At 38.0% G+C, this 12,482-nt stretch overlaps 1 protein-coding gene across 1 annotated transcript in view; it reads right to left on the reverse strand.

Annotated features, from left to right (window-relative positions):
* The window catches only part of CD44 (CD44 molecule (IN blood group)), a 70,024-nt gene that overhangs the window by 12,876 nt on the left and 44,666 nt on the right, over window positions 1-12,482 (reverse strand). Inside the window, exons 8-14 of the mRNA XM_081163865.1 lie at window positions 12,121-12,249; window positions 9,318-9,404; window positions 8,218-8,394; window positions 5,814-5,987; window positions 3,941-4,129; window positions 2,542-2,715; window positions 984-1,154 (exon numbers count right to left, since the gene is read on the reverse strand). Coding sequence (XP_081019991.1) covers window positions 984-1,154; window positions 2,542-2,715; window positions 3,941-4,129; window positions 5,814-5,987; window positions 8,218-8,394; window positions 9,318-9,404; window positions 12,121-12,249 — 1,101 coding nt within the window. The remainder of the gene's footprint in view (window positions 1-983; window positions 1,155-2,541; window positions 2,716-3,940; window positions 4,130-5,813; window positions 5,988-8,217; window positions 8,395-9,317; window positions 9,405-12,120; window positions 12,250-12,482) is intronic.

Genomic DNA, 12,482 nt, shown 5'->3' on the forward strand with positions numbered 1-12,482 from the left:
ACCCATTAAAATCAGTGGACTGGGATAACATGAATCCATTCATTTCAGTGGATCAGCTCTTGATTTAGTTAGACAATACCCTATGTTAGCAGTTTCCTCCTCATAATTATTTGATGCCCATCTTATCTAGCTTTACGGGCACTATCAGAATTTTAGGTGAAGTCAATTAAAATATTAGGTTAAGGCTTAAGCAGTATTAATTATTAGGTTAAGACTGAACTCCATATGCATTGTCAAAGTAATAAATTCCATCTGGGGAAACAATAACCTCCAATCTAACATGCCACATTTCTCAAATTCTTTTCCCAAAGAAGTATACATGGCGTCATCTTTAAGAGGACTTCAACCCAAGAAGACTTCAAAAACATTTCTGTTTTGCTTAGAAATTTACTGATGTGCTATGAAAGCTTGCTACTATTTTCTTGTGGATTTGGGGTTTTCTAAATTGTTTTTAAATTTATTGTTTGATCTTGAGTTTACATATTTGTCAGTCATCTTGTGGAAGTTTTGTCGTTGTTTTGAAAAGTGACTATACATTTATTAAATGAATTTAAAAAGTGTAGAAAAGTTTAACAATGCCGAATTTTCTTTTTCTTCCTAGTACCCGAATGAGATATTTCCAAATCCTCTTCATGCTTGTTTACACTTGAAATGAGACCAGACATAATTCCATTTTTAGATGTTTTTGTAGGATATCAATTTTCATTGCTCCCACCAAGATGGATCTCATTAATCTATATACCATGATTATCAGTCTTCACGGTTAATCTTACCCGTGAAGACCACAACTGCTACAATGATGACTGAATCACTACCACCTTTTCACTATCAGGCCCATGTTATGTAGATTAAATAATTTTTTTAGGATGTATCAGTAGTTAAGGCTGCAATCCTGATTCATGCTGACTTCATAGGAGTCAGGATTACACCCTTCGTAGGAAATAATAATGATTGGGGCTGAATAGAACTTTTCTGAGATATACCTGTATAAATGGATTCATTTTTTTGATCATTTTCACTTGGATGAATAATTTCAGGTAGTGTCGCTTTGCTGGATGAGTTTGTGGGGTATCTTTCTTCATTGGACCATTCAGGATATATGCCATGAGTTGGTGGACCTTGAGTGGATTCTTCAACTTTCAGCCCATTATCTGCTTTTGTGGTGAAGTATTTGTTAATTTAATATATGCAGAACCACTGTCTATTGTACATGCATCTTGCAGTTCAATATGAATCCAACTACACTGGTGGCACGCAAGAAAAAAGGGTGCCTTTTAGGGGTCTATTTATCTGTCACTAAGTCAAGATTCTCTATTACACTTTTAGTATAAGCACTTTTCAATAAAAAAATAACCAGTTCATAGTTCAGTTAATTCATTTTAGTTAAATCCTTTGAAACAATATCTTATCTAGCCATTATTATGTACATGTGAAGCAAGCATTTTGTATTCCACAGCTATAAAATGATTTTGGTTTTAGTTAAATGGTATGAAGACAACATATTTTGTTCATTTCTTATTTGCAGACAGCTAGGTTTCTAAAAAAAGAAAAGAAATAAGCTTGCAAAGGAGGCATTTTGACTTCCTCATAGACACATGCTGTTTATGGCACAATTACCAAGTATTTGTAAAAACAAATTTGTTCTTTCAATGTTGTGACGGCAAAGCAGGCAACAGAAATACAAATTAGTAAATACTGTAGATAATTTTGGTTATCTACAGTAAATGTGGAGTATTTTCTACTTGAAGAAACGCTAAAACAACAGTAATGGGCTGCATCTACAGAACAGAGGCCCAAGCAAAATAATTGTGTGTAAAGCACTCTGACACTAATATTCTTGGTGTCAGAGATTGAATTATATTGGGGTGGTGGTGTCAAGATGAAATAAAACTAATATGATATGAAGCCCTACTCAGATGATGAAATGTGACTTATCTGTTTGAATGGAATAGTGGCTCTTCTCAAAGCTACCTCTTTTTAAAACTTAGGTGGCACTGATGCAAAAGAACATGGGTCCACCATTCTTTAACACTTACTGAGGTAGCAGGACAGAGAAATGTGCGTAGGGTCCTGCAGAAGGGATGGCGCCATTTGGAGGTTGGGCCTCCATGGACTGGCGGTAATGCCATCCATTATTGGGAATGCTAACAATCCCTTATTAATGGAAAGTTTTGTCAGACTGCCATGATTATCTTAGTGCCCTAATATTGGAATACTAGGAATTCACTTTAAAGGGTAGTAAGAAGGTCTAAATATATGTGAGATGCAGGTCTGTGAATGTAGCTGCCGTGTAAGGGGCAGGTGAACTGGATCAGAACCGTGACATAGGAGGGGCTGCTGCTTTCCTCCTGTGCAATTACCACAATAAAAATTGCTTCCATTTTTGAAGCCATGTTTCACCCCAAATGGAGAAGCATCAGACCACAGTTCTAAAAAAAGGCTGGACTTCTCACTGAGACATAAAAGCCTTCCTATTCGCTGACATAGAAGAGAAATAGAACTGAACATAGGAAGATTACATTAACATCCTGCAGGCAGTACCTGTCTGAGAAGATTCATTGTCATGAAGCTTCTCACTTTGAGGAATAAGTGTTTCTAGGACACCAAGGATCGTTCTGTTTGTGGCAGAACCACTTCTCCGCCCAGCTTTGCCCACTGTGGATAACTGATCTTGATGTGATTCTTCACGTTCAGCACTTTCATTGAAGGCTAGAACTATTGTAGCAATGATAAATAATGCAGGAATCAGTAACTCAGTATTTTGGATTTCCGTGTGTTTAGTAGATAGTGAGAGACTCAGAAAGTTCTGTGCGTGAACTCCAATGGAAACAGGCTTCCCCAATTGTTTCGCCATAGGATGGAAACCTTATTTATGCATGTAGAATAGCTACCTCAACAGAAGTTAATAGGTAAGCCCATTCTGCCTGTCAGAATTCTCACCTCAACAAGGAGTCACTGTACTGAGGTGGTTATTTGAATCAGTATAGTTCAAACCTTCCATGGGGAAGAAGCTTGACTCAGTGGCAGAGAATCTGCTTTGCATGCAGAAGGGTTCCATCTCTAGCATCTCCACATAGGACTGGGAAAGACTCTGTCCGAAACCTGGCACAGCTGCTGCTAATCAGTGTAGACTGTCCATCTTGAGCTAGATGGACCAGTGGCGTGACTCACTATAAGGCAGCTTCCTGTGTTTGAGATGGCATGCTAATCACTAGTTAGTGCAAGAAAAGGTATAATTTTATCATTTTATATAATTTTTCTTTCTGTGTGGAAATGGATAGAATGACTAATGCACAAACCAATTTGGCCAAAATGCTTGGATGAAAATTCAGTCTTCTTAACAGAATCAGCTACTTCCACTGAGTTCAGCTTAAACCCAGATTCTTCAATTTGCATACTGTAGCAATAAGTCTGGCAACCAATACAACTCAAGCTACTGCATTGCCACAACAGGGATAAAACACAGATAACTTCAGAATAACCAAACAGCAAAGTGGTCTTGATTTATACCTCTGTGTTCTCACACATGGCACATCCTTAATATTCGGTCAAACCACTAGCCCATCAAGCCCAGTACAGTCTACTTTTAGATATTTATATAGGTTTACTAGCAAATGGTATAAACATAAATTTTATCGGTATTACATATCTGGGGTACTTTTGACACTGATAATAGATTGTACCTATCTATTTAAAATGCAACTAAAAAGAATGGGAGAAAAATGACTGCGAAGAGCAAAACTCTCAACAATTTGGAACTCACATCTCTAATATATGGAAGAATAACTAACGGAAACTCACAACGCCCACCAACCCCTTGACTAAAAGTTCTAATTTTAAGTATGGTTAAACACCATTTCTCCAGAAACCTGGATCAGGAAATGAAAGCAAACAATCCAAATGAACATCTAATTCTACAGTTCACTATTGGTTCTGATACCTGTATGGTGGGAAGATTCTTCCTCCAGAGTTCTTTCTCTTTCACTTGATGGAACAAGCACAGGATGCAATACGTCTGAAGCTGTGGTTGTAGGTAATGTGTCTTCAGTTTCTAATCCAGAGAGAGCACCATCTAGTGGAGTCTGAGTTGAGTCTTCCTGCTTGAAGAAATCATCACTGGAGGACCCAGCTGTTATGATGATGTTTTGAATCAGTTGCAGTGTTATGCTTGTTGAACAACCATCCAGATTGTTCACTTTATCTTGTTAAACTAGACATGGCTTGCTTTTTCAATTATGTGCATAAGCAAGAGGAGGAGGAAAGTAGATAGTTTTTTTGGAAAGTATTGTTGAATTCACAGCCACCCAGTGTCATCACCTCGATTATCAGAAGTTGCTGATTTTCCAGACAGTGCCCCAGAGACCAGTAGGAATAGCGGAAAGGCGTGTAACAGTATTATAGGCAGAAAAGATGTGACAACAGCTTGCACCTTTAACTGATCTATCAAACGTCTTTGATAGATGCCAAGGCTTTGTACAACTGAAATCACAGCACCTTCTTAAGTCCATAAACTTTCTCTTTCTTGTCTTCTTTTTCTTCTTCCTTTTTCATTGAAATTGTACTTTTTGGAATATGTTTAGACATTTGTTCCAGGCACTAAGGCCAAATGCTGCAGATAGATAATGTTGGTTCACACATTCAACTTGAAAAAAATATTTTGGCTGGCATTCTGAGCCAGATGTAGTTCAACCATTTCAGCATAGCCTTATACAGTTCTAAAGGTGCTGCTGTTTAAATCCAAGGAAACCGTCAGAAGCATCTTGAGGTACCACCACCACACCACCAGATTTTTCCTTCAGAGTCAAACCTTTTCCCAGCATTCAGCAGCAAGCATAATGTGTTGAACATTATGATGACTGCCTGAGATGAGCCCAAGAGAACATGCTTTAGATTTTGAGAAATAACACCAAGCCCACAGAAAGCCCTTTGGAATAGGAAAGCAAGGTAGACCCCATCTGCAAGAGAAAATGCTAATACATTTCCATAATAAACCAAACCAAAATTGCAATGCAAGTTGTGTATGTGTTTGTATAAATTCCATTTGTTCATCTTTCATTCCCTAATATTGCAATCGTCTTCTAATGTTGGCAAATCTATGCCCTTGGGTTCAAAAGATCTCTGTTTTCATGTGTTTGAATAGCAGTTTATATAGTTCTTTCTTTAAAACAAAGTGAAGCATCACAAAATGAGCTCATGTTAGCTCCCAACTTTCTAAACAAGGAACTGATTTGAGCCAATTTTGTGAAGTCTACAAGCACTGGCTACTTGAAAAACACAGCGGCAACTTGATTTGGTATGGGCCAATCTCATCATGTTTCTATGCTGACTTTTACTGGCTGCGTGTCTGATCTATGTGTACTTTAGCACTGCCAAGCTCCCTTTGTGTAGCACTGAATTGAGGCCAATGTGGTTACATATGACAGCACTTTAAAAAATACTGCTTTAAGATATGGTTAGACAGGGATGACATGCTGGTTTGGAACTTCTGCAAATTTCAGGGAACTTTGGAGTCTAAAATAAATTCAGATTTGGGATTTGTGACTCACTCTTGCTTAGCCAAAGCCAAATAACACGTGAGCCTTGGGTTTCATGGTTTTGTTAAGATTTAACAGAACACATCTGGGGGGAAATGCCTTCAAATGTGTGACTCTGCTTTCTTTTTTAAAGTAATCACAGCATATTATCTGCAGATGTAGTAACAGATATACTACAGATATAGCACTGCACCATGATTCTAACTATTAACTAACTTCTAGACTTTGATACTGTGAGAGTTGATGCTGACATGAAAGATCATGCTTTAGTAGTCATACCAGTAGCTGTTGAATTATGTTCATCATCACCTAGAGGAACAATTCGGGGTAGCACATCCTCCCTTGTGCCATTTGTTGAATATCTGACTTCACTGTCTTTTTCAGAGTGTACACCATGCAGAAATGAATCATGGGCCGAGTCATCATGCTTGACATCTTTGGTGGAGACCACAGCTGTTGTGACAATAGTTGAATTTATATTTATTTGACTATATTCCACACTACCACCAACCAATTAACATTGGTATTATTTCTTGGGTATAACACATGGGTATAACATAAGCCATATTGTTCAGGTATTTTTAATGCACAGCTCACATATCCATGTCGTTTCGTCTTTAGCATCAAGTGGAAACTTACATGAGTGAGAGAACCCTCTGAAATTCACCATCGCAGGCACAACAATTTGAAATCAAATGCAATACTTTACAGTGGACAGTTCACACATGTCCATTGAATGCCATCAAATACTGAATAAATAAACAACCATGAATCAGGAGTGTGTCCTCTTTAGATTGCAAATATTCACTCTGGCTGAGAATTGCTGCAAAAGTAGTAGATCTGCAAGCAAAACCCATGATACAGGACAGAAAATTTTCCCAAATGAAAATTTTTCTAGTTTCTGTTTCCTAACTGGCAATGAATGGCTGCCAATTGCTAATGTAATATCGGAAAAGTTTGGATGTTTCAAAGGTTTTGTTCTATTTACTTAAACACAAGTAAAAGAAATATGCTAGGTTAGATAACCATGTAGGTCATCAGAAAATTTTCTGATGCAAGCACTTCTGGAAAACTCACATCAATGGGCAAATGTCAGGATCATAGCCCTCAAATGTCTTGGGAAAATAGAATTTTGGAAACTTAACATTTTACTTTTCATCAGAGTGGCATAGTGCATTTATTTTAAGTTCAGGTGGGCAATCACACAATAGTGCCACTAGTTTTGTACTACTGCTGAAGAAAATTGCAATCATGACCACTGATGAGTTTCAGAGATCATTACAAAAATCCAAACTCAACCCTTCTGTTACCATCAAGTGCTATGCATCCTAACCTTTCCACTTATAACCAAAGGTTGTCATTAAAACAAAAACTGGGATTGGTTCTGTGCTTTGAACAGCAACTTGATACAGAAAAGTAAGGGTACTTCTACACTGTTGTTACTCCTGGGTGCTGCTCAGTCATGTACCAGAAAACTCAGGTTATACAATTAAAGCAGGTTTGGCACCCTTGTGCAACAAATCTGCTTCTCCTAAAAATCAGTCTTAAATGCAATGGAAAGTGTGTAAATTGTGGGATAACAATGGCTTTATTAAATAAAAATAGTAAGTAAGCAAGCAAGCAAGTAAGGCTGTTGCTAAAGGCACAAAAAATATATGTCTCCAACTACTGTATGAAATTATGTTAGAAAACAGTAAAATAAAGTTTTGATCCACAGAATTTTTCCTTTGAAATGCACTCTTTGACTTACGATTTGCTTTGCTTCACTATGGAAGAACTATAGCAAAATGCATGATTCAGACAATGCAATGAGACCCACTGCACTTCTGATAGAAACAAATGACTACAAGCCGCTTGACTGATTTCACTATATTGTATTTTCCACAATTAGAGAAAGAATAATCCAGGAAGATATGCACAACATATGTTAAGTTTAACATATAACTTGATGCTTGTTGCTAAACCCAAAGAATAGCTTTTACCACCACCACAATACAACCACCATCTCACCATAGCAAAATAAATTTGACCTCATAGACCACCTGTGCACAAATAACATGAATGATAAAAGTCAGAGCCTAGAGATTAAGTGTACTGATAGGAATGGTACTTTTCCAAATACAACTGAAGGCACCAGCACACTTTGCAATGTCCCCATCATAGAGATAATCCAATGCAAAAGAAACCAAAGTAGTTTTAAGGATGTTTACCAAGGAAAGCGTTGTTTCATAATATGCATTCCTAGGACAAATGCCTAACAGATACCAGTGCGAAGAGGTAAGGCAAGTCAGAGCTAAATGAAGCTCAAACATAAAACACAAAATGAGACTTTTATTTTATAAGTATGCACCCAAGTTTCCATTTCCAGACTAAGCCAATAGGATTGTACCATTATCATATGCAAAGTCCTGCTCCCAGTTTAGGATATGCATAGAAATAATGACAGAGTAAAATAATTCATGGTACTCAATTAAACCTTCTTTGCTTTGTGTTGTCTATTATTAAGCAGTAATCTTGCATTATATCCAGAATTGCATTATAAATTAATTTTGGATTCGATGTTGTATTTCTGAATTATGTATGGCGCAAACTATTCCTTACATCCAAATCCCATGGTTTACTGAGACACATCTAATGACTTTCATTATAGTGCAGTGCATTCATTAAAGGAATTAATGCTTACTGGTTTTTGATGGCCGAGGTTCGTTATCACCACTGCTGTTCCATTCAAGAACGGTTTCAGGATTTAAGTGCCCAGACCCTTCTCCATAATGATCATCATCATCATCGCCACCATCATCATCATCATCGCCACCATCATCATCATCAAAAACATCACGATGTTCTTCAGAACTCTTATCTAGTGATTTGATTATGTAAACCTACGATAAGCTTTTAATATCATTATCCATTTCCCAATCACCAAAGTAAGTATCTTTCTTATTTGTGGTAGTGTTTTCAGAGCTCCTCGTTAGAGATGAATAATGAGTAAGAGATTAATAATGTGTAATAGATTTATTGGGTGGAAATAAACCAAACAGTGGTGGTGGTGCAACAATGTACAATGGGCATTAAATCAATAAGAGTGTCTGTGATCCAGTGCATGGCAAGAAGATGGTTGAGTTGGTTACAGTTGCCTTGTATCACTGTATCACAAGGCATTCTGAGTGATATAATAAAGAGAAGAGAGAGCATTTACAAGGCACTCAATACACCAGGATATGCTCCTGGGAGGCACTGCAAGATCCTTTGGATTCCACTAGAGAAAAGTTGGAGCTCTGAATACGGGTGATTTGACAAGAATCTCAGTGGAAATGCTATATTCTTACTGTATAATTTGCTACCATAAGAAAAGAGACAGTTACACAGAAGTTAAGAGACAGCACAAGAGAATTTTCAGTTTATGCATCCCACTGCCACCACAAATAATGGAGCTGGCATTAGGAACAACCAATGGATAAGAAGAAATAAAGTTATTGACAAAGCAACCCAATATTAGGATGCTTTGAGGAGTTATTAAAAGAGCAGGGGATCTCAGCAATACATAGAAGTAGCAATAGAGGATACATATTCAGTCCAAATGAAGATTCATGCATATTCAGTCCGAACTGTATATTCAGATCCAAAGATTTCTGACTACGTGGGGCTTTATTGAATAGAAAAATCCTTACAGAATTAGGGGCTGTTTTCTACAATCAACACACTACTTCTGATGTTACCATTAACATCAGAAGTTTGTATTCTAGACAATTATAAACAATTGTTAGCAGTTGATTTTTTTACCCCAAGTTCCTTCAATGGGATGATGCACCCCCTTAAAATCAATACTGGTGGACATTTTCTCATGTGAGTTGTGATGAGGGCTGACAGCTGTTCAGACAACAGAGGAATGAGTTATGATATTTTTATTTGTTAAGCCAACATTTCCCAGCTAAGCTACTATCCATCAACACCTTCCTGAATAAACAACTTGCCTGCCAACAATAAGATTAATAAGAGGAAGGGAGAAAGAGGCTTAACAGTTAGGCGTTTGGTGCTTAATTCAAGAAAGAGGGGTCTGTTCCTATAGTTCTTGAATTGACTTCTCACAGGAATTGAAAACCTTGTAGTATTTATCAAAATCAGAAGAGTTTATTTATACACTAGAGAGAAGTTAGCTTAGGGCACAGAAGAAGAGCAGGACATTGATAAAATAAAGCCAAATATAATATTAACCAATAAGGAAGCAAAATAAAGTTGAGGAAAAATTAAGTGAGGGTATTGAATCCCTTTATTTAAATTGTGGTGCATCTACAAGGCATTTTTGTGAATCCCAAAGCCCTTACTCACACCCACCCACCAAAGTTTTACTGTATGTATTTTTGTGCTTACAATGGGTGGAATCCAATCAGGGCACTTACGATAACAGAAGGCTTTTAATTCAGCAGGTGCCATTTTCTAATGGAGGGCAAAAGATTTTTCCCAATTCACTCTTTGTCCTGCAATCCATCCCCACTATAGCTTATACTGTGTTTTGGAAGGTACCCCAAGTTTCTGGAGCTGTTTTTCAGGGGCACTGTGGAAGAGATCAGCAGAAATGTTTCCTCCTCTCAACCACTGGATCAAAAGCCCTTCCATGAGCTCAGGGAAGGGTAAGAACAAAGATACCTTTCTGTATGTATGTATGTATGTATGTATGTATGTATGTATGTATGTATGCAAAGGGTTGCCCGTTATTGACTATATTATTTTTTCTGATTTTGGAGTTTCCTCTGTTTAAACCTTGCATAAGAGAAAAAATAGGACAAAGTGCCAGGCCAAGAAGCACTGCTCACAAAACTGTCCTCAAAAGATCACTAAGAGAACTGGATCCCATAAAGTCATTTGCCCATTTTCTGTCTCTCTTGTTTCCCATTGCTAATTGGCCACAGTAAGCTGCTATTTTTTTTATTCTTGTTTGCAACTTTGATTTGGTTTAAAGAGAAATGTCAAGCTGATGTGGTCAAGAATAGGGAGAAGTAAATACAAGGCTTTGTGTGTTTGTTATAGGCTACAGAAAGATCAGTTATAATGACTGTTTTCTGGTCCATGGTAACGCCAGAACTGTCTAATAACGCTGCACTATGGTTTAGTTTATGACTAAGGCTTTACATTCATGAGCAAGAAAGAGCTGCTATGAGGCTTGTGCCCCTTCTGCCCCTTTCTGATCACAGAGAGAATATTTATTTTCATTTTCTGAGAAACCTGGCTTGCCATTATGTAGGAACCAGGGACAGTGGTTTAAGAGAAGCTGTGGTTATTTGAACAAGCCTGGTTCATAACTCAAGGTTTGAAGTTGGCTTGTTCAGAAACTGATCAGTTTGGTTTACACCAATCTCTGGTTCATATGTTATCAGTTAAGATTCTTTGAAACTGGAACTAAATGCTCCAGAAACCTTCTCCCTGCCACATGGAAGGAGAGTAGAAAACAGGTATGCCCAAGACTCACGGAAGCTTCCTTCACTTTGTGCATGGTTTGTGTGCCTCAACCATGGCTTATCATTATGTGCAAATGCAGTGAATGTGAAAATCATCTAGGTTATACCAGACTACAGTATAATACCAGGCTAAGGTATCACAGTGTAATAAAATTGTTAAGAGTAATGAAGAAAGCCAAAACAATGCCTTTCTGGATTCAGAATATGAATGGCAATTACAGCGGTGAATGTTTTGACAAGAAAATGATTTCATGTCAATGGGCTTTTGTGACAGTTCTCAGAAAAATATAGCTATGAAGTTTTAATTGGTGCCTAAAAGAGGAGAAGTGCAAAGGAGAAAGCCATGACTAAATTATAATTATTGAAAATAATGACAAAGCAAATGGAAGAGAGTACAATGCAAGACTATGGAACTAGTTCCTCTTCTACAGTTACATGGGGAAGATACCTGATAAAGCTAATTTACACAGCAAAGATTTTACCCTAATTCTTATTTTCACAACTAACTTTTATCAATTATTGCATATATCTAAAACAATTTCAAAATGATCCATATTATTTAGAAATATTTGAATTGAGCACAGTGCTGCAGAAGGCTTCCCATATTGCACATTGCAAGGAAAGGTGCATGTGTGTGCTTAGTATGCGCATACCTTTTTCACAGGCACATATGTGAAGCTGAGGCATTTAATACCTTCTTGGCCAGAGGGAATTGCTGCATTGTGCTACAACCAGGTAACAACAATGAAGCTGCTAGGTCAATCCACATGACCACTTTCAGCATAGTAATTGCTGTGCACTTCCACTGGCAGTTCTCCTGTGGCTACATGCAGTACAGTATGCTGATTTGTGCTTCCGCACAATGGTATAAGTGGTTGGAGAAAAGAGGACCTGCGGTCAACTTGTGCACTGTTCTACGTGCCACTGGCCACCACATGACTGCAATCCTCTCATATTGCCAGGGCTCAAGCATAACAGTCACTGTGCTGGAGGCGGCTGCAATGCTGGTTTCAGTCACAGCAGGCAAAAGAAGACTAGCAGTAACTTCTCATCGAGAAGACGAGTTTCTTGCCCGACCATTTTTAAGAGCGGGGGGTGTCAAACTGACTAGAACATTTGTAAGGCGTTACCCTTCCTGGAAGTTGCGTTGCGCACTTCTTTGTGTTCCTCCGACTGCCACCATAAAGGGAATTCTTCAGGAACCTGTCGAACTAGAGTAGAGTTTTCAGGGCGCTTCTCATTGTTTGACACTTCACCAGCTGTAATGATGGCAGAGTAACTAACAGGTTGGATATATGCTGTGGCAGATTAACTCCATTAATCTGTCTTCCATCACCATCACCAGGACTTCCTCTTAATGGAGAATGAAGGATCACATCCTGTGTTCTTGAATGGCGTTAATGTTGAGTTTGTTTGTTAGTTTGTTTGGGGACAGGCAAATAGTCCTCAGCTTGGCCATAATCCAAAATAAGGAAAATGTATAAAGGGGCAC

This window comes from Podarcis bocagei (genome assembly GCF_964188305.1).
Source record: "Podarcis bocagei genome assembly, chromosome: 1".
In the NCBI taxonomy this organism is placed as follows: domain Eukaryota; kingdom Metazoa; phylum Chordata; class Lepidosauria; order Squamata; family Lacertidae; genus Podarcis; species Podarcis bocagei.